This window comes from Micropterus salmoides, unplaced genomic scaffold (genome assembly GCF_014851395.1).
Source record: "Micropterus salmoides isolate LMB-PRFRI ecotype aquatic unplaced genomic scaffold, ASM1485139v1 Ms_hic_scaffold_3, whole genome shotgun sequence".
Taxonomy (NCBI): domain Eukaryota; kingdom Metazoa; phylum Chordata; class Actinopteri; order Centrarchiformes; family Centrarchidae; genus Micropterus; species Micropterus salmoides.
This window is the reverse complement of record NW_024042261.1, coordinates 29,695,427-29,718,861: the sequence shown is the minus strand read 5'-3', so window position 1 is coordinate 29,718,861 and position 23,435 is coordinate 29,695,427. Positions and strand designations below refer to the sequence as shown.

Below are 23,435 nucleotides of genomic sequence, written 5' to 3'. Positions count from 1 at the left end.
TAAGCAAAAACAATGAATCGAAATCTTATTAAAACAATTACACAAAAAAAGATACAACTTTATTGATCTTTATTGGGGAAATTCACATTGAACACTAAAAAAAAAGGATGGCAAACTGCTGACAGATCAAATAAAGAAAGCAAAATAAATTCATAATGAGAATCACATCACTATATAAGCAGTTTGCTTTATATTAGTTGAAATAATTGTATCAGAGTTGGAATTTGCTCTGTTGACCCTATATATACAACTAAGTGTGAACTTTGGTCACATGATAACAGTTGACTATCAGTGGTAGTTCTGGAAGGAATCCTGACAGAACAATTTCACCCCAGGGTCGATGAGTAGACGTTCTGAAGTTATTGATTGTGTCACATGGTCTTCCTCAGTTTGCACAGTTTTCATTAAAATTGTTCATGTTTGCGTCCATGCTGAAAAGGATTGAGGGATCTGGTCGAAAGCTGCTGTAATAGCAACAGGGTCGAGAATTAACTTTCAGTCTCCACTCTAAAGAAGTTATATTATGCTTTTTGTCTTTTTCCCTTTCCTTTATTGCGTTAAATATGTTTTTTTGTGTATGAATTAGTTTTGCAAAATGAAAAGTGAAGCTGGTTCGGGTTGTTCTTCCTGTGTTTCAGGATCAGACTTGTGCTTGAACATGTACGGCTGAACCGAAGCTGAAGCAGCTTTGTTTTGGATTTCACTACATTGCTTGTCAGGACCCGCCCTTCTCTGCTTCTGCTTGGCTGGTATTCATTACCTTAGGTACTGCGCATGTGAAACTCCTTACAAAGAGCATATACATGTGAGATGCTTAAATTGGTAGCTAAAACAGAGCGGACAAAACACAGGGTGAAAAGAAGAGCTGCAGCAATGTGCAGTATGAGTATCAGTATAAAAATATGCTGTTTTTGAAAATGTATCAATGTAAACCTGTTACGGTACAACCTGAAAAATTATGAAACCTGAAATTATGAACCTGAAAATTAGCATAATGGGCTCAACAGTAAGGATTGCCTGGGGCAAGTAAAATGCCAGATCAGGCGAGTAAACCTAGTGGTGTTTGATAAAAAAAATAATTAAACACATTGTTTTGGTTTACCAAGCATTACCATTACCATTTGCATTACCAAGCAGTAGCCTCTCCCCTGTTCTCTGTATCAGGAGCTGAGTACCTCTAAACACACACACACACACACACACACACACACACACACACAAAGAGCGAAGTCAGAGGACAGCAGATCAGAGAGGCTGCAGTGGAGATTACTCGAGCTGACGACAACTTCAATAAAACCTTCGCTAGTAAAAAGCCAATACTTTATCAATACACCTATTCAACAAACATAAACATGTAGAAAGTGGTATTTTAATCTGCTCTGTCCACAGTTCTCATCCTCTATGTTGTACACAAGCACAGCACTTTATCTGTCTGTATGTAGCCTAACTGTTTAGCTTACTTGTCACGTATCTTAAAATTTGGCACATTCTTGTAAACTTAACTGCTGGCTGAGACAAACCAGACCCTCCTCTCTCTGCCAGCAATACCTGCAGGCAGTGAACCACATCAGGAGAAAGGACTGATACTAACTGATGTCTGAGTTGTTTGTTCTTTCTAAAATTCATTCAGTATTTTAAATTCAGGAATATGATTTATTTTATTGGCATTTTAGATTTGTTTTCCAGTGAGATATTATTAAGTGTATGCAGTGACTTTGCTGTTGTAAACATTTTTCTTTAGAACATAACTGCTGGTGTTCTAGAAATATTAGTTATAAAAAATCTATTTTTGAGAGCAATTTTTAGTATTGAAAAAGAACCAATTAGAGTACCAATAAAGAACACAACTGATAAGGAGTAGAGTTGTAGGATCAATAAAATTAATCATAAAATCAACAATATCCATCTCTACTTCCAAGAAAACGGTAGCAAGTTACAACAAAAGGACTTATTTAAAGGATTTATGATGATTTGTCCATCTCTGGGGAGAAGAATGTTTGTTGCTTCACATCTATGACAGACCGTGTCCCTGGTTCTGATAAATTTACATTATTATTTCTAAAGAATAAAACAAGCCAATTAACTTAAGTCTTGTTGTTATTGTATAACAGCAAATAAATAAATGGACTATTTAAATGGACACATAAATGGGCATGTATATTACTGAAAAACCCTGCAACATAGATAAGAAGTCTTAAAGAAGTGCTCAGAAAAATAATTTAAATGATATGATGTGGTAGGTGGTAAAGTCATAAACAAAATAAAGAAAACACATTAGCAGCAGCAAAGATGAACATGAAGACTCTCTCCAGCACTGACTCAAAGACAAGATATTTTCTTCTCACTACAAACTACAACCTAAAAGAATAAAATGACCTGACAGGCTCAACTGAAACTAAAAATCATGACACTCATCAAATTCCTGCAGAGGTACAGTACTATGTAATAAATAGCTTTTGTAATTCTGTCCTCTGTATCTGTCTCTAAAGCTCTATATAATTACATGCATCTAAATACTATAATAACACAGTATTCTTTAAAAGAAGCTGATGCAAGTTAAAGAACTTAATAAAAGGAAAATAAAAAAAAACTCCTGTGCAGAAGTGCAATAATGACGGTCTTTTATTGCAAACAAAGAAACAAAATACAATCTACTGCACTCTCATCTCTGATTCCTGTGAGACTTCAATCATTCAAAGAACAACATACAAAATAATTGGTCAGAAACTCTCAAGAACAAATACAAAATGCAGCGAAATCAGGATTGCCCTCTTTGTTATCACGAGACAAGAGCTCCTCGAACGCTCGTAAGATAAACCAATACTCTGTGAAAAGTACAGACCTCATACAAAAAAATGATTTTTTTCCAATAATAATAATAATAATAAAAAATAAAAAAAACAGCCAGCATATTTACAGGACAATATTATTTTCTATGAATCTGGCTTGCCTAAATTCCCAGTGAAACTTTACCTATTACAATTTTCTCAGTAACTAACTTGTTACATGTGTCCTTTTAAAGTGTATAAGGCATGACAATCAACCTTTTGTCTATTCTGATGTTTTGATAACAGCAAATCTTAAATATCAAGATGGAAGACATATTAAGGTCAGTCCAGTCAGTCCTCCTCTTCAATGATATTAATATCCTTTATATTAATGCTTTCAGTAATTGTCATTTTTCAAAGTTTCTGTGCAGCGCTCCGCCCATCTAAGGCACCAACTATTCAGTAGGGGAGAAACCAGAACAATCTGTACAGGAACATATAAATCAAACTGAGAGCTAATCCTATGCTAAACTATTAGCATTATGTACATGTATATAAACACTAGTAATGAGAAATAATGAACGCAGAAGGAAGTGAATAACTTAACAACGAATAACATGCAACCAGTTGTGACCAAAACTGAACTTTACAAAAACATTCATCACTTCAGCTTTTTTTGTTTTTGTCAAAAAGTCTTTAGAGATAAAGCAAAAACAAACAAATAAAAAGAAAAAAAGATCTCATTTTTGGGGCTGAGACAACAGTTTGCATGGAGCGACTTACCAAACAAGAGACAAGATGACAGCTATGAATCAGCCGTATATATAAAATGTGTGCATGCAGACACGGATGTGCTATATATCACAGAGCTTGAGCGCTTAAGTTGCCAAGTGCGATGAGAAGAGAAGAAAAGTTAATTAAAAAGCGAAAGGTTTGAGGTGAGGACTGCTCTTCGACTGTGGGCTGCAGTGGCAGATGTGTGGCAGCTGGGTGTGTGTGTGTGTGTGTGTGTGTGTGTGTGTGTGTGTGTGTGTGTGTGTGTGATGAGAGTGAGATTAAAGTAGTTTATTCTCAGACATCTAAACCTTCGACCGAAGCCCTGGCATGGGAAAGTGAGGGTGGAGAAGGCAAAGAGAAAGTGTGCACCCACAATCTATAAAACCCCAATAATACACACATGTGGTTTCTTCTACTAGCAACAAACACCCTGATTGACTGAACAGGGACCTCTTCCAAAAAGGGGGGTGTTTTCCCTTTCATGTGAGGCTTTGCAGAGGCCACTTTGATCCATGTATCATTCCTGAAGACACACACAAAAAAAAGATCTAAGTGGAAAAGTGTAAGGTCAAATCAAGCAGTGAGAGATGAGATCACTGATGATGTCAACTCTTTTGTTTCAACTTAATGTCACTGGGTTTGTTGTTTGTAAGGGGAAAAATGTATCCCTTGGGCAGCCATTACACAGACAGCTCTAACCTACATGGTTCTTAAACTGATTTTTTCACTCGTGGATTAAATTTCTAGTTTCCATGATCGCTGTATATCCTCAGAGGAGCTGCTGAGGAGCCAAACCCCAACATTATTGCCTGTTCTGTGATCAGTAGTGATGGCAGCCGCTCACAGTGTTTCCAACTGTGAGGTATTCGCGCAATCATACTTCAAACACATGTAAACTAAAGCTGAGGGATCAGTTTAGTAGTGCCCCCTCTTTTTGTGCTCTTTGACTTTTTTTCTCCCAACAAATATTTTGCATATTAACAATCATGAATCACAAGCGTGGAGTGTCGAGCGGGAGCAGTGAAACTGCTGGTGTTTTATGGAGCCACATAATGTTAGATGATGACAGCTGAGATAGTCACATCTGGTATTTATAACACATTGCTTTGATCCCATGTTTTAAAATAAAAAACTATAACGACCAAATGGTGTTAGTAGTGCAGACGGAAATCAGAGGATCAGGGGAGGGAAAATGGAAAAAAAAAAACAGCGATGCAGCCTGTTATCACGGCTAAGTGGAGAAGGCCAAGGCCTGGTTGGATTCCTTTGATGTTTACTGACAACTGTAATAACTGAGTTGTGCTCTTTACTCTAAGAAAGTGACTGGATTAACACATTTCAATAATGGTAATCGTATATTTGGTTAAAGTTATTATCCTAAAGATATCATGATATCAAACCCGTTTATGATAATATCTATGGTCTGCATTTTCTTCTGCAATTGCCATTTAATGTATTCACTACAGTATGACAGTACGTTTTCCTGCTTTTACTCCGTGTCTGAGCTGTATAACAATCTGCTTACCAGAGCCAAACGTATTTTACTACCGCTGTTTCACACCAAAAGCATTTAATTGATGAGACACGGGTTGGCTTTTATTGTGAAACATCCACTAGATGGAAAAAGTATTTATCAATGCAGTTAGCGCTGACTGCTCAACGTTCATCAAAAAAGGGTCTCCAAAACTATTTGTGCATTTTTCAATTTTACAAGCAAGCAATTGAAGAAGATGGAGCAGCCACAATGACCGGTTAGATGAAGAGCTGCAGGTCCTCAGCAAGGTGACCAACATTATGCCCTGCTGTTGGGTGAAAAACAACTCACGCTGTGTGCAACATGAATTCAGATAGGTTGCGATTATTATTGACTGACTTCTTTATTAAAACAAAGTGAGTTTGTTTGGTTGCACCAGTTGCCTCTTATACTTCCAACACAGTAGCTGTTCGAGAAGTGTTTGCTGCAGCATTAAACCACACTTGCTCTTGCTCTGTAACCACAGGTGTGGCCAAATTTATCCGAAATTTTTCGGATAACAACTTTAGGAACATAGATATCTGTAAAATAAATAAGCTGAACTGAAGCTGAAAGTAAAAGTACTTCCCAGGGACTGCCCTATTTTACTCCCTTATCTTATCTTCACTGTTAGATGACAGGCTTGCCATTTCAAGAATCATTTAGAGAAGATACTCAAAGTTTACAAAAGCCTCCGAGGAACTTAACCATAGGTTTATGAGGGGCAGTGTTTTTATAACGTAATAGCATCTGTCAGGTTGCTTTGCCTCTCCACAATATCTGTGTGATTCTCCCTTTTAAATCATGTGACTGACAAACTTTCCCTTTAACTTGATACATTTTGTTTTTTAAATAAAACATGCAATATTTGCTTTAAATACTGGTTGCAGCCATGATGAACACTTCACCTGCACGAAAACGTTGTAAGCAATCAAGATACCATTTTCGAAATGCCACAGATGTTGTGGGGTTTCAGGGGAGCATAGCTCTGTCTGTCAGGGATAGGAATACTTTACTAAGGGTCTGAACACCTGACTTGTGACCTGTGTTAAAGACAGGTGCAAACACAAACAAGCAGAATACAAAACCTCATTCACATCTGTTGAAACTTCACTTTATGCCAAAGCCTCTAAAGCCAACACAGATAATATCACTGAGGCCTTCCAGCGTATTTGTAGCTCCTTGAAATACTACAAAAGTATAATACAATCCACATACACGTCCTTAAGGTTAAGTGGTTACAATCAAGGCAGAGCAGTATTGTTCAAAGAGCTCATTGTGAAACTGTGCTGAGAAACTGAATTCATCCTTTAACTGAAATGACACAGCCTTTAATGATATTTATATCTGTCACTTGTTCTTATTCTCAGTCATTTGTCCGTTTTTTTTCTTCCATCGTTCCTTTCCTCAAACATACCACTCCCTGCGTGAGATCACAGATCCGTCCATGTGGGACACATAGTCGCTGTCTGTACCATTGTCAAAGCATTCCTCCGGGAGGTAGGGGGAGCCGTTGTTCACTATGGAGCTGTGCACAGGAGGCCCGCAAGGGTGCATGTTTTGGGTGTTGTAGTGGTCTGGGTAGTAATTTCCCTCCTTGAGGCCCCTGTGGACATCACCCCTGTCAGGCCAGTCATCCCTGTCCTTGCGTTCAGGAGGGTAGTCGGGGTAAATGACGTCTCCGCCCAGTTTGGGTTTCAGCTCCTGACTGCCTTTGCTCGTTTTGTCCCCGTAAACCTGCAGCTCATGCGGCTGCAGCACGTCCAGCTGAGACTCCTTCTGCATGTCGGAGGGTCCCAGGTACTGTTTGGTGTAGTAGTCGCCTCTGAAGGTCCTGCGCTGTCGCATGAAGCAGGCCCCGCCGAGGATCAGCAGGAGAATCAGGAATAAAACTCCACCTACAGCCCCGCCGACTATAGTGCCCAGGCTGCTGTCAGGTAAGGAGGCCAGGGTCGGGGACGTGAACAGGGCTCTCCGCTGGTCGACAGTAGTGCCGGTTCCAGAGTTGTCGTGGAGGAGGGACGCAGTGGTGCTGGGGGCGGCCGTGGTGGGAGGAGGATCTGCAGGGCGAACATAAAGTGAAAAGATTTAAACAAGAGAGGAAGGATGGCAGATGGGAGTGAGGAGTCATAAAAATAAAGGAGAGAAAGAACCACACTTTATGTTCTGTAACGACTGGCAAAGCATGTGTGAATGGTTTTTAGATTCATTTATAACAATAGCAGAGCCATGCCTCTCTTGAGACTAAAGAATCTGTTGAAAGCTGTGCTGTGGAGCAAAAAGGAGGAAATGAGAGGAGCAGAAAGAGGTTAAGTGGTAAATGTCATTGTGTGTGTGTGTGCATGAGAGAAAAACAGAGAGGGATAGGAGGACGGAGGACATGCAGTCATGAGTATCTGAGTGAGCGTGATTGGCTCCCCCTCCTTTCTTTCTAAACCCCTCTGTGGGGAAGTCATGTGAGAAGATGAAACGCTATGTGATCGATGTGAGTTTCCTGCATCTGATTTGTCCTCCGGTGGCCGGCGTTTGCGATAGCAGCCAGAGTTGGAGAGAAAAGGGCCGTGTGGAGGCTCAAGGTCAGGACAAGTGTCTCCATTTTGACCTCCAGCCTCTGGGGCTAAGAGCAGCCTGATACCACAAGTCGATCTTTGCACAGCCACATCAAAGTCCCGACTACAAAGCAATATGACTCACACTAATAGGGGTCTGCATCTCCAGGAGTTTTTTAGGTACTAGTTATCAAAACCGGATTCCCCGTAGAGCTATGGCGATTTCCACAATTTGTGTAACTGAGTAAGAATTACTAATTACCTGCAATTATACACTGTGTGAGCCTGGGGGATTAGGGGTAAAGTAAAAGCATGAGGGAGGATAGTGGAGACAGATCAAGGTCAGTGAACTGATATACTGGCAATTGTGTTTTCAGTCAGTCACCATCAATCCCACCCTGCAGCACGACATTTTAACCTCACGTGGGTTATGAGCATCTGCAACCATGTAGCTGATCAACTGAGAGACGAGCAGCCAAAAACCACAAGACTGCACAGACTACTGGGAATGTGAAACAGCTACACCGAGCAGCCACGGAGGGGGAAGGAATATAGCTGAACTCAACCTGGCTATCTCCACAGGGGAGGGAAGTGAGAGGCCACATGCACAGGTCTCAATATTTGACGAGAGAAGCAAGATAATTGCTCAATGCAAGTCTGTCCCAGTCAGGATGTCAGCTGTGCTTTCGTTTGGAGCAGGACTCCAAACCAGGCCTGTACACAGATGGAGCCTGACAGCCTTTTTTGGGACTTCTCCAGCTCTTTCCCCTCGAGAGTGAGAAATGAAATGGATGTGTGTGTGTGTGTGTGTGTGTGTGTAAGCGGCGTACTTGTTCAAAAGCTGCAGTTGCTTTGTTTGGAAAAGGATTAAAAGGAGCAGAGGAGAAATGAAAATAAAAAGAGATGCAGAGTTCTCAGGATCCACACCCTGACTTTACAATAATGAACTCAAGTAAGGAGTTTAGTATCATGTTAGTTTTCTGACAAGGATTTATCAATTAATAAATGGAATTAAACAAATCCAAATGCAGGGAAACCCCTTTTAATGATCCAGGGAAGTTCCCTTTCTGGCTGTTAGTTTTTAATTAAGCTAAATCTTCATCACATTTCATACAGGGCAGCTTTAAGAGTATAATCTACTGTTAAATAACATAGTTTATGTACACACACATACTGTGTACTGCAAATCTGTGAACACAATTCATTACATTCCGCTGTGAAACCTGACCTTAAACAATACAAAGAAAAAGTTTACATCGGTTTTGCTGAACCAGCAGGGGTAAACACCCTCTTCCTTATCTGAGAAATCTAATGTTGCCAAAACCACAACAGTGGAAATGTTAGGTATTGATACTCCTTATCTGCACTCCGTGCTCCTCTGTTGCCAGGAATGTGTGAAAGTGGATCTGGGCAGGATATGTATATGGAGGCTTAGCTCTGCTAGAAGCGTTGAACAGAGGGCCGATCGTACTAAGAGGGTAATGTTACATCAGAAAGGCACGATGAATGTCAAAGGGCATGGACTGCTCTTCTAACCTCCGGTGTTAAAAGGTAATTTATTTAGGTTAGTAGATTAAAAAAACATCAAACTGCACTTTAAGAAACTGATTGAAAACGTAAACGTACCTTGTACCCAGAGGTTTACATCTTTACCGCGGAGGCCAATGTCGTTTGTCACTTCGCAGCGGTATACTCCAGAGTCATTGCGCTCCAACGGGCGAGTGAAAGCAAAGCTATTGTTTGAGATCTCAACACCCTCAGGCATCAATCCATCCAACCTGTGCCGAAATGAAATATTACATAAATCTCACAGTGTACAAAGACTCAAAGTTCATTCATTATTTTATTACTCTGTGTATGAGAGACATCATTGAAGTGTAGTTGAAAAACCTATCCGTGACTTGCAATGACGTTACTGTCCTGCTGGTTGTATTGACTCGTAGGCCTGTTGCAACTATTACATGATCACATGAGTGCTATAATTTAGGATGACTGCACATCCATCATCGGAGGGGAAACACTTTCTACACGAACACAAGGTTTCAGCGTCAGGGCAAAAAAATAAAATAAAGAGCTTGGCTGTCTAGACTTTACTGGTACTGTCAGCTCAAATGAGACCATATTTTTTCTTTTCAAAGCAAGATGATGACAAAGAGCTGCCAATAGGCCAGTGTTGTTTTGCTGCATGAACCATTTGGAATCTTTTATTTATAGCGGAGAGTCTTCTCGATGGGTGCAGCAGCGCATTAGACAGCTCCAGTGTCCGGGCTCCAAAGTTATGCCAGAGGTAATTTATAGACAGAAGCTTCTTTGCTTGCTGCTTAATATAACTTTGTTTAAACTCAGTTTAGATCTATGCAACTGGACCAAACGGTGGCTGATATGTCATGTAGTATTTGCTATAACATTAGTTACTCAACAAACATGGTTCTTTTGCCTGTATGTCACTAAAATGTTGATCAACAAAACAAACAGATGCAAAAAAGAATCACCAATTTAAGCAAAATTATGTCATTTTTTGTCAAAGGTTGTTGCTGCTGCCAACAAAGTGCTAAATACCAGTGTTAAATTCAGTTTCATTATATCCCAGTTAACTGTGTGAGTGAGATTTTACTTGAACACATGATGAACCTTTAACTTATTCAAGCTATCCAAGAACAGCCAGTGGAGTTTATGCCTGGCTTTCGTTATTTACATTCCACAATGGCTTTTCCAATTGACCAGATCGTGTTATGTAATTTAACATTAGCTGCTGAGAACCTGAAGACAAAAATCTACTATTTTTGCCCAAGTTTATGATTTGACAAGGACCGTCTGAATGCACCTTTTACTGACTGACTGCACTCCAGTACTATTGAGAGCTGCAAAGGACATAACAGCTGTGTGCCCTGAATTTGGGACAGAGAAGGATGCCAAGAAACTTTGACAGAATATGTCAGAATGTTTTAAAATACTCTGTCTTGAAAGGGTGACTCTCAGGATACCAAGCAGTACCTGAGACCATGCAAGGCTCAGTTCTGAATGAGTATCTGAAGAGTACCAGGTTTCACCGCACCTAAAACTTCTCCAAGATAACCACCCCCACAAGCTTCAACAATACACAGTTAAAACAATAATAAACTAAATTGCAGCCAAGAAACACATAAAGACACTTCATCAGAACTGCTTGTAAAACAGTTTTGGAAACCCCTCCCTCCACACCTTTCCGACATAGGAATTGTGGGGGACTGTGTCCAACAATTCCTCTATATTTCCTAAACCAACAATCCGACATCCACACCCCTTTCACGCCGTGACTGGCCACCTGTGTGGAGGTCAGAAAGTAAACAGCTTCACTCTCTAGCTTTAAACTTTCATCCTTAAGGCAACTATTTATACCACTTTACATGTTTACAAATGTGTAAACGTTAATGTTCACGTTAACAAAGTGAGGTTTTTTGGAGCCAGCATTAAGCCACCATTAGAGAAACCGCATCTATGGCATTCAGCAATAGATGTTGCTGCTTACTCTGAACAGAGCATGAATAAATGTTTTCTATTTTGTTTGTGTTTTTTATTACAAAGCACTGTGTGGCGGTGTTATTAGAGACAATGTAGCAATGTCTACAAAATACTGACATCATTGTGATGTGAGAGTTTCTCCACAGGAAGGCAGTTGTTGGGGATACTGACCTGATCCATGAGAAGTGACGGGCAGGTGGGTTTGCTTTGGCACCACAGGTGAACTTCACATTCTCTTGACCCACATGCCAATTTTTGTCAATTCCTATTATCGATACCATTGGTGCAACTGTAAAACAAAATAAAAGGTTATGATGTTGAAAAAAAAAAAAAATTCCTACAAGAGTAAGATAGCCTAAATGTATTTTATTTTTATTTTTATTTGAAGGGGTTAAGACTAGGACTCAATAATCAGTCATTGTGATCCCAGCAGCCTGATGACAAATGAGCTTTTCCAGAAGGAACAAAGCATGCATTATAAGCACAGTAGCGAGCGATGACAAAAACAAAAGCTGTGCAGGACTGTAGCAGGGTACAGGATCTGCTGGTGAACAAGCCAAGAGAACAAATAAATGACCCTGGGTTGGTGGAAAGTTAGAAAATGACAGACTCACTCAGACAGTAGATACACTGCAGTTAATAATAAACTCTACTGCCTCACCATGACAAAGAAAAAAACAAAGGAAGGCAGGAGGATGCCTAAATGAAGCCCAGCACATGCCACTGCAATAAAACACGGCAAACACGGCCTTAGATATCCAATTTTTCATTTTGATTTCTCTGGAGGACAAATGAGGAACTCATTACAGCACACAGGAAGAGGTATCAGCTCATCGTGTCCACTGACCCTTTTCACGCAGCTCAACGTTGAAATTGTGCTTCTTTTGCACTTAAAATCCCTTGCCTCTGCATTTGACATGATTTATTGAGCTGGAAAGCCTCTTTCTTTCCTGTATTAACCTTGCCTTTTCTGCGTCTCCACCCACTGCCACCAGCACCCCCTGCTACTTATGTTGCTACTGAGGCCTAATCAATATTTCATAAAACACCTTCATTAGCCTGCACTCACACAGTGCAAACACAGACTAACCCTTAGTACTGCTCACCAAGGAAGTATGCATCAATGATTATAACATTAAGATGACTCTTAAATGGCCCCTTTATGGGCAATGAAGGAAAGGTGGATAGCAGGCTATTCATAAATCTAGCTATCAGCATAGGTTAATATCGATAAGATAGACTGTACTTGTTAGGGCTGCACAATTAGAGCTATAATAATCATTAATTTGGCAGAAATAATGATAAGGATTATACTGTGGTCATTTCAGGAACAAAATCATTTTGCTCAGTTTTTATAAACAACAGTGTGCAAGTTAGAACTTTTGATGATAATAACAAAACTTCAATAAACAGCATAACTTTTCATTTTTTTTCCCATTATAGCACACGATCAGAAGCAATGTGGTGCATTTGGTGAAATATAGTGATCGGATGATGCCACAAAACCATTCAGACTAAAATGCGGTACCATTTGTACCTCTCTGAACATGTTTTAGGTGGAATGTAAGGATGCTGATATTCTATATTTTTGTAGTTTATTAGCAAACATTACTGAAACAGGATTAAATAGTGGACAGCGTACGTGGGATCAACCACTGTTCATCATCACACAGTGCAATTGTGTTTCTCACTGACGTGTTTTGGGCAAACAGTGTGCAAAACACATTCACATCTCTTGTCCAAAAAACTGCAACTGTAATTTCTGCCTCCCAAGGACTCCCAGCCTTGTTAAGCCCTCCTTTTATTATTTCCATTAGATTACATTTGGGAAAAAGCTATTTTGTACCTACAATGGAGTTCTATCGCACAGAGGAGCAAACGACATCAGCCTTCGTCAAACACAAGCAATGTTTAGTACAAGTAGTAGGATCAATTCATTGTTGGCTTTGGTCTTTTCATGAGATTTGTTGACATTAAGAAAATACAGAATACTTATCCTGTCAGTAAGAAAAGACAGCAACTGAGGAGGTCTTACAAATCAGCACTTACACTGAATATTCAGTATGAAGGGTATGCGGAACTCTGTTTGCAGGGCCGGGTGGCGCACCACGCAGGTGAGCGTCTTTCCCTGGGCGTAGCTCTGCGGTTGCCACATGTAGCGCACATGTGTGGTGCTGGTGCCGTTTGGCTCATCCTGACTTTGCTTCTCACTTCGTCCATACAGCTCTGTCTCCCAGAAAACCTCGGCGGCGGGACGACCACGCTCCGCTATGCAGGTGGCCACCAGTGACTCATTCCCACCGTCCAACAGAGCTGTGGGGCCGGCGGACACATACACCTTTGGCTCCACTGCGTTGAAGAAAGCGACGAGGAGAGACAGAGAAAGGGGGTGGGGGAGGAAATGACAGAATGGAGAAAAGATTACAAAATGAATATTGATCTTTTTGTGGATGTATATGAATAAATAATGTGGAAGTGGCCTTAGTATACTTAACTGCCAGAGAGAGTAGATTGACTTCCATTTCACATATGCATTAAAAATTGATGAACCATGCTATTTAATCATATGGAAGCATTGAGGATGTAGCCATCTTTATTGTGTGTCAAACATGGTGTGTTTGAGGAAGGGCAATCTATTGGTCCTGCTGTATGGTTCTAGCAAAGCATATTATTGCCTGAAGTATGCATAGGACTTTGGAGGAAAACCCTTAATATTGCAGAATCAGAGACGACTGACAGTCAACACTGCGGTGTGTTTGTATTTGACTCTGTTGTACTGGAATGTTGAGGAGCTACGTTACTGTACACCTCTCAGCGCTTTAGAGCTGGGGTAATGTTATACCGGCTTCCTGAGAATAACTGGAGGTTTTAGATGTAACATGGATTTTCTCAACAAAGAGGCAAAACAGATCCATGCAAGAGGGACGTGACCAGAATAGCGCAACCCTCTACCTGTTGTGCAACGCGGTAAAAGTGTTTATTTTATACTGCAATGGCCTAAAAAACAAATATGGTGCCCTGTTTAAAAATCACAACCTGTCAGAAATGACAATAGGGAAAGTTCAGCAGGACAAAATAAGAATAAGGACGAAATACAAAAGATGGCCTGCTGAGGGAGGGGAGGACACAATAGAGGGGTAATGAAGTAAACTGGCTACACAGGTTACACAAGGTGACACTTCCATCTCCTTCTCTGTCTCGCAGTGCACCGCCTCCTACATCTCTGTCCCTCTTAAAACAACACCAACAGCTGTTCCACTTACTGCCATAACGACAGTTTTAAAGGCGGCACGTGGAGGCACACACTGGCCTAATCCACAAGACAAGGCCATCACCTTTAAGACATCTGCCACCCCACTCTTCCCCAGGAGGTCCAAAAACAAATTCAAATAACTCCTGGCACCCCACTTTTCCAAAAATAATCTGGGGTCTCCTGTACCCGGTCCAGGGGCGGGGATGCCGCTCTTAGTAGTCCACCTCGCATTCTTCACTCACTTCTCTCTGCCGCCTCTGACTATAAAAGTAGCAGCTCTATGTTAGGAGGCGAGCTGGCTGAAGCTTCAGAGCAACTAAATCAGAGAGACGTGTTAATTTGGAGCTGCTGTCAGGAAGGGAGGGAATGCTTTGGATGAGTGGAAATGCTTTAGGCGAAAGGGTAACTATTTCCCCTCAGCAAACTGGCTGCATTGTCCCTCTCTCGCCTACATACACACTGATCCATATGTGCACACCGAACACTGACGTCAGAGTGGGAACTTTTAGAAAGAGGGGATTTAACTCGATGTTCACTGGTCATATTTTTAAGATTTTGCATTAAAAACTTGTAAATTGGCATTTTTACTATTTAAAGGAGTCACTGAGTTCATTAGATGAAAATTTACAGAAAAAGAAATGATATGACACATAGCAACATGCAAGAAAAATACAGCTTTATGACATACTACTGCAAAAAAGGAGCCGCATTACTGGCCACATGAATGAACAGACAACTTTAAACACAACAGAATGCAGGTCATGGTTGGAGGATAAAGCTCAAATGCTTGGAGCTTACAAAGTTAAAAAACTGTCTGCAGTACTACCGCTTATCAGTAAAATCTGCCTTGAAAACCTAATGAGTGTTTTATGTTCAAGAAAATAAATAGCTGTTCATTTTTTTCCCCATTCACCTGTCAGCATTTTCAAACAAAGGGTCATTCTAATTCATTCACTTCATGTGTCATATTTTCCTCTAGTTCCTTCCCATTGCTTACTGGCGGCGATTTTTTGGCTCACGTACTGTAGCTCAGTTCCTGCTTAACTGTTTGGGCCTTTTCTATGAGAGGTTGCAGACACAAGGATGAAAAGAAAGTGATAAAGCCAAAACAAATATTGTGTGTTGAGTATCTCATGGTACTGATTAAATTCAAGACAAGCTCTGCAGCAATAGTGTGATTTTTTTTTTAAATTAAGTCAATGTCCACTGCACCTGTTAATCATTATGATGTGTGTCGTGACTTAGGTCTATTATTCATGGGTTTGAGCCTTCTCATTGATTTACTTTAGTTCATTATGAAGAAATGAACTGCTCTCTCATAAACCTCAAAAGTATAAACATGAATCAAAACTGGGAACACTGAGATGAGTAAAGTAAGTACACAGCATGTAAACTCAGGTTCAACATCCATCCATCCATCCATGTACTGTGATGCATGACGTAGTTGTTTGGCTACAGCCACATTGTCCTTTCTCAAAGCAGCCTTGTGAAAAGTCAACCTAAAACAGGGCAGAGATGAAGAGCCACTCTTCAGCTCTTCCTTGGGAACTTGAATCTGCTGACTTTAGGTCTTGTAATTGTGATGTGCGATAAAGATAAATACCCTATGGGACAACCTAATTCCCACATGACATGTATCAAATTGCGAAGAACACATATTCCCTCCATAATTACACCCTAATTACATCTGAATTGTAAAGTAGGCATAAGCATGTATTTACGTATGGGTGTGCATGTATGTGTTTGTGTGTTTGTGTGAGCCCCCCCCCCATAAAAAAATATGCTTGAGAAGCTGCTCAGAGAGGAGAACAAGGTGTAGTTGAACTCTGAGTTCACAGACACTGTGGCTGTCACAGCAGCACTTAATGTACCACTCATTAGTCATCAGAGTCTCCTTGAGTCTCTGGAGGGAGACAAGACACCACTGCCTACAGTGCAATCTTCTACTCTCAGCTCTGCCTGAGTGCAATCCAACCACACATTTAGGGCTTGAACGATAGGCTGACCACAAAGAAAGTTCAATGTTCATTCTCCTGTGAGAGGATGTTTATGTGTTGATACAATGTGGAATATATATGTACACTCAAGTACACTGTATGGACACAATAGTTTGGGAAACACTATAAGATGAGATGAGAATCCCCATTAAAAATGTATGATTAAGTTTTATAAATTCATACAAATAGCAATAAATGCATAGACTATGGTATAGTGGGGTAAAAGTGGAGTTGTACATTTCTTATTGATTTCTTTGGTATTTATTATACACTGTGGCCATGTGTTTTGTGTTGGGGTGGTCAAAGAAACACAATTAGCCACAACATACAGATAGAACAGAAGAAATCAGTAAAAGAAAGAAAAAGAAAATTATGGTGAAGCTAAATGTGCTTATATGTTTGTTACACTGCCCATTGCCAAGTGTGTCGTCTGCTTCTTCGATGCATGCGAGAGCTTTACAAATGCCAATTACTCAGTCTGAGGTTTGATTTCATAATTAGTAACAAAGGGTAAAAAAGGCAGAACCAACAACAATCCTCACTGCCTCAAGGGAAAACTGCACATTGTAGTTGTAAAACAAGTGCTACACATTAACCTTTCTCATGCAGCTTGGTTAAATGCAACTGAATGTCATGAGAGTCACTCTGTATCACACCCTGCAATTAACTTGTTGTTGCATGCAATTAGTTGCATCAAGTTGGAATTTTCTTGCACTCTGTTTACATGTTTGCTACATTAGGAAAGAGTGCATATTCCATACTTGTTTTAATATGTGCACGGTATGTGGCGTATGTACAGGATCTTACGGAGATTCAGTGGAATTAATTTGACAGTTGGGACCACAGCAACTTCTACAGAGCTGCAGATTCCTACAGGGATTTAAGTTTACATGGCCTTTGTCCAGAGGCCTGTCCTACGAAAGGAGTTTGACCTACTCAGATTTTACTCAGGGTCATCAAGGAAAATCAGGGTTGACAAACTGACAAAAACGATATGACGAATAAGATGTTGGGTAGTTACTTCGGAGTCAACTTAATTTGGAGTTTCTGCATGTGCACAGAAAAGGTTTTTCATAATGGCTCATGCTCCTTTTTTTTTTTATCCAGAAGAATGCACGATGATAATGTCAGGATACGAGGAGCGTAAAGACATGTTAACGGCCAAATCTAACAACATCCGAGTTTATTTGTGATATGATTGAGATGTAAAAGGTACAACTGTGTATTAAGGCCATTGTAGGTTTAAAAAAATACAGAGCTATGGGAGAGGGGAAATAATCTGAGAAAAAACTAACAATTACAAGAAAAGAAAATTACAAATTTACAATTAAAAAACATTCATGAGAGAAACACTGAAAAATAGTCTGTTTTTTTTAATCAAGGAACCACACAACTTCAATTGGCAATGCTGCAATATCACACTACAGACACCGCTGCTTGCAGTGTATAATACCTGCAGCAGATAATCAAATTTTACTTTGCAATCAGATTTAGCAATAAGGATTTTAATTGGATTTTTTTTCTCATAAATTTGTGATTTTAAACTTAGAGAATTTCTATTTTTTTTCTTGTAAATTTACCACTTTCAGTTTTGTCGATTTTTCCCCACAAGTTACACCCCACCTCACAAAGTTACTCATGAAAGTACGTGAATAAGGCAGTTACCTCGCTTTGTAGTACAGGTCTCTAGTAGTAATTTAAAAAGCTTAATGTTAGCTTCAGGGGTAGTTTAGTCCATCAGGGCAAACACTTCACTTAAGTGGTCACCTAAGCTTTGCTTGTCATGGCCAAGAATGTTGGCTTTGAAAAGTGAGATTTAAGAAAAGCATGAAGAAGCACTCAATGCAATGAAAACGGAAGTTGCACAGCTCTACTTTACCTAACACATTAACATAGGTTGAGGCCTGTGTATTGCCCAGAGGAAATGTTGCCACTTTGCAGATGTAGAACCCAATATCTGCAAAGCCAGCTCCTTCAATGGTGATGGTAGCATCTCGTGCAGAAGGGGAAACAAACGAGATGCGCTTGGTGTAATTCGGAGAGATGGAGGTTCCAAACTCAGGGTTAAACACTGCCAAGGTGATGGTGCCTTGAGGAAGACGCCGTTCCCAGGAGCTCTGTGTGAGACTGAGGTTGGAGCCCACCTCTATTCTGCAGCCCAGTGTGATGTTCTTCCCAAGCACTGCATTCACTTTCTCAGGAACAACCACTTGGTTACTGCTCACACCTGCTGAGAGAAAAGGAGATGAGATTCAGATTAACAACCGCTACACATCGTTGTGGGGTATGCGATTCTAATTCAGTACACGTCTTTTTGTCTAATTCAGTGAATATCACCTAATGGTCTGCTAGCATTCTGTGTATGTACACAGCCCAGGCTCTGTAAATGGGAAAAAACACTATCTGCTGTTGTTGTGATGTTAGCTATAGTAGCTGGAGAGTTATGCGTATCGCTGTCTGGAGCTGCAGTGCAGGCTCTGTAAAACCATCACGTCTTCTCTGCATGTTAGCCTCGCAGCAGCAACAGTAGTGACAGTTTGGTAAGCGACAACTTAGCAGTGTCGTCATTCGCTCTCTGTCATGATATTTGTCACAGTATTGGATTTCTTCAGAATTGCATATCCCACCTTTATATTGTGAAAATACATTGCTCATGACACTGTGACTGGTGTCTAGCGGTGGTAGGATTGCATGTGAATTCAAAGTTTCTCCTTGTTGACAGTGACAGAACACCACAGAAGAAGACGAGCTATCACCAGACAAGATTTCAAAGTACAGTAGCTGTGAGGTAATGTGGAGAAAATTGCTGCTTTTCTGGAGTTCCTCACCACTGTTCACACTGAACTGAGACAACTCACAACCACTTGCGTGTGAGATTACATTACAAATAAATAGTCATGACTTTTTGCATGTGTGGTTTTGCCGCCAGTGTCTTCTGATGTTAAAAGTGCACTTCACATCAAGTAAAACCACGACAGGCCAACAGTATAATATCTTTAACTTATTGCAAACATACTTTCACCGCAGGACACTGTTGTCTGTCCCTCTTGCTAATCATCAGAGCACCTTTTCAGCAGGAGAGAAAGGAAAAAAACCTCTGGAAGGAGATGAAACAAGCAATTTTACGTGTTTATTCCCTCTTTTTACGAGGCACTTAATTAGACTTGAAGACCACCACAGGTTTCTTTTTGAGATAAGTTACTTTAAACTAATGCAACATGTAAACTTGGTTTTGAACACTAATGGCCATTTGAGGGCCTGTAATTCCTAAAAGCAAGTCAAGACAAGATGAGCATGTGATAACAAATGCCTGAGGCTATGGCCACACTAATACGTTATCATTTTAAAACAGAGTTTTAAAACGAAAATGATCTCCATACACACGAGTGCTATAGCAGCGCTTCAGAAATAATTTCCAGTTCTCCGATTGTCTACTCTGTGGTTGGTCGCTTAGTTGCAGAAAATACTAAGAACGAAGAACAGCAACTGCGAGAACTTTCTTTGCTTGGAGGTGGAACTGTTACTGAAAGGCAAATGACGTGATAGGACACGTCGTGACTGATAAGAAAAAGTAATCAACACTGAAGAGTGTGATTCGCTGTTCGTGATGGACAGCTGCACAATTGACAGATGTGCTACTGGCTTGTAGCAAAAACAAACAAACAAACAAACTCAGTGGGAATGAATGCAAAACCTTATTAAGCTAACCGGAAATAAATCCTAAATTACAGCTGGTTATAGCCCAGAATGGGGGGAAATATATCCTAGGCTCAGTTGTTTTTTTGTGACCATAATCACACAAATGACTCATTGATAGCAACATGCACACATTTTAAATAGGCTATATAAATTCAAAAGTAAATTATAGAGAAGATCAACACTAAACCTTGCAAAAATGTTTGTTTTATAGATAAAAATGTAAAACATTGATTTTATTCAAAATATTCAAACAGTGCGTCTCAGTTTTCACGACACAGTTGCAGTCAGAGTAAGCTATATTTCGGATGTGTATGGAGTAAAAAAGCTTATAAAAGCGGTCCACTGGCTGGTATTTTGAGTCTTTGGCATGAATGTGAGTGGTAAGCCACAGCAATGCTATCTTGGTTTGTGAGGAATAAAGCCAAAGGAGGCTGAGGCTCCCTGTGCTCCATTACGTCCCCTGTAATTTCAGTGATTACGCACGCACGCACGCACGCACGCACGCACGCACGCACGCACGCACGCACAGACTGTTCCTCCAAAATAAGGAATAGGAGTGTGACCATGTGTGCAAGAGTCAGGCATTTTGGCTGCTGAGTCCTAAATGTATGTTGCATACTTGGGCTTTCCTGTTTGTTTTTTCCTGAGCTGACCCACATTTTCAAATTACTTGTGTTTCTTACCATACTGTGTAAACTAATCTAGAACAGGTTTGCACTGTATTTAGGCTTTTAACCTATTAACCTAAAAGCTTAACCTTAAGTCAACCTGCCTTATTAGTCATTCAAAGACCTTTGGGAAAGTCACTTTGGATTATTTTTCCATTTTTCCATGATCACTTTTCCCCACCTTTGAATCATGACCTAGACTAAAAAAAGCACACACTGCTATAATGTGCTGTGCAATGCATGCATTACCCTGTGTTTGCCCAATCCTTTGGGTGCACTGGTGTGGGGGAATATCAGGGTCAGAGCCACGTGGGTTTTGCATTCTCCACTCCACAGTCATCTGAGCTGACACCACAGCTGTTTGTTGCGACCTTAATAGTGCAACACAGTTGTTTTATTCAACGAAATAACAAAATTAAACTGCCATAAAGCTTGAGAGTGAGATAAATGTTTGCAAATATATCTGTAACGCGTACAAATATATAAATGGCAGACCGATAAAAATCCTCCTGCAGTACTTGTTGTCTGAGTAGTAAACTAACATGCTTGGCATGCATGACATTGCGTTGATGCGTGCAGACCAGTGCAGACGCGTGTCTCAGACCAGGCTTCATGCTAACATGCTCTACATACTGCAGCTACCTGACACGACACTCCAACTGCTACCGTCCGTAGTTTGTCTATCTCAGTGTGTCAGCTTTCAGGCCTGTCAAAGCATACAAAGAAACTAGACTCCATCCATGCTATGTTCTGTTTGTTTTACAGTAAGCATTTGGGAGTAAGTAGGAAAAGAGGGAGAGAAAGGGGGGAAGTGCTTAAAGAGGACTCCACCCTTACCATTAGGGGAGGAGAGACAGATGGCCTCTGCATGGGATACCTACAGCCAGGAGGAGAGTGGGGAAACTTGGCACTGCTAGCTGAGACCATGAAGAACACAGCCAGGGCTCACAAACTAGATCACCGCGAAATATTACCTAAAATACTGCAGGCAAATGAAATGTAAGCAGTGCGTTACACAAAGCTGTCATGCTGTTCATCAAGGAAATAGGCGGACTTCTGCATAGTTTCATTACCAGTAATCCAGTTTATCCAGTAAACAAATGTGGTTGAGAGTTTTAATAGGATAAACATTAAAACTATATTTTATTTGTCTCTTTTATACTTTGCAACACATTTAGTCAACTCCGGGTTTTGACACCCTGCAGCAGAGAACAGGAATAACCTAATTTGACTGAAGAGAAGTAGGCTGCACTTTTGCCCCTCTTTCCTTGAGAAACCCAAGGAAAGAATGAACTCATGGGAAGGATATGTTTGCCCTTTGAAGAGATGCTTCATATTTGTTTCTTTCCCTCCTGACGTCGCTAATTGCGACAAGCTGCTAGAAAGACGCAATGGTAAATCAAAACCTTCCTCTTTGCCTGGCAACCGGCTCAAACAATCCACGTCGACCACACGATGAGCCAAGATCCCCACCTACTCGGATCTGACCTAGCTTCAGCCCTGACCTCCCCAGAGGAGGCTGTCTCCTGGCTAGATATCCTCGCAATGAAGCCTGCAGTGCATGTCTAAAATGTGAGACAAGGGGGATCCATGGCCAGAAACATTCACAAGCAGCAACAAAATAGACAATATGTCATGTTCATGTAGACAAACTCCATGCATAGATTATCATGTCAAACAGCACTCATGAGGGACTGATCTGAAGACCTCACAGGAGAAGAATGCAGACATGAAATCTGTGCAGAAGGGAGTGTGGTTTAGGACTAAAGCAAGAGGAAACTCTGAGTGCTCAGCATTCAGACATGAATACAGTGGGGAGAGGATGAATAAGGACAGAAAGAAGTAGGACAGTTATTGAGAGGAAGTACAGGGGTGAGATGGACAGAAGACTTGAGCAACAGTGTGAACTACAGTATGTGAGGACATAAAATTGTAACTAGGATGGGTCAATAATTTTTACAAACTCTTAGTACATGGCTAATATACAGTCTGAAAGAATGTTTCAGATAAAACCAAGTTTTCTATTGAACCAGATCAAAACTAGTTACAAGTTACAAGAGCATTCACATTGCATTTATGCAATGTGAATGCTCTTGTATGCTCATGCATTTATAGTCATGAGATGTGTTAGCTGACAATTCATTTCAGCAGCCACATTTCAGTCATTGGGGTTATTGAGAAAGTAATAAGTCATATTCTCTACAACTTTATTTGGAGGTAAAACTAAAGAACGCCCATAATGTCAGTAATAAACTCATTGCAAAACATGTTCAACTACAGTAAATATGACAGGTCACCTTTCAACCAGAATGTGAACTGTGATGTTTACAAAGGACAGTTCGGGTCATAATTTTACTGCTCACCTTTGTGTTATCTGCCACCTAAGTTTGGCAAACGTATGATGGTCTGACACCTGGTGTTTGTTACCCTGTTGAACAACTTTTTAGTGAAGTTCATGTGTTCCCAGATCTCCGCAGTTACGTTGAGGATGAAAACAATAGCAAAACCAATGAAAATAAGATCCAGGTAGTAATGAAGCAAAATTATCCTGTAAAGAGTAATTAAATACAAAAAACCAAAACATTTTTAACTGTTAATTTTGAAGTATAAATGTCAGCAATTAAGATAAAAACTCAAATAACTGTTTTGGGGAATTAAAACTGGAGTTAGATGCCTTCTCCTGATTTGGAAATTTAACCACTGATACAAA

General features: G+C 40.4%; 1 protein-coding gene across 2 annotated transcripts in view; it reads right to left on the bottom strand.

Annotated features, from left to right (window-relative positions):
• Positions 1-2,604: 2,604 nt before the first annotated feature.
• nectin3a (nectin cell adhesion molecule 3a) overlaps positions 2,605-23,435 on the bottom strand; it is a 30,985-nt gene continuing 10,154 nt past the window's right edge. Inside the window, exons 2-6 of one of the 2 annotated variants that reach the window (XM_038693153.1) lie at positions 18,238-18,588; positions 13,158-13,457; positions 11,280-11,397; positions 9,234-9,385; positions 2,605-7,118 (exon numbers count right to left, since the gene is read on the bottom strand). In XM_038693153.1, coding sequence (XP_038549081.1) covers positions 6,466-7,118; positions 9,234-9,385; positions 11,280-11,397; positions 13,158-13,457; positions 18,238-18,588 — 1,574 coding nt within the window. In that variant the 3' untranslated portion in view covers positions 2,605-6,465. The remainder of the gene's footprint in view (positions 7,119-9,233; positions 9,386-11,279; positions 11,398-13,157; positions 13,458-18,237; positions 18,589-23,435) is intronic. The other variant, XM_038693151.1, reaches the window with a different exon arrangement.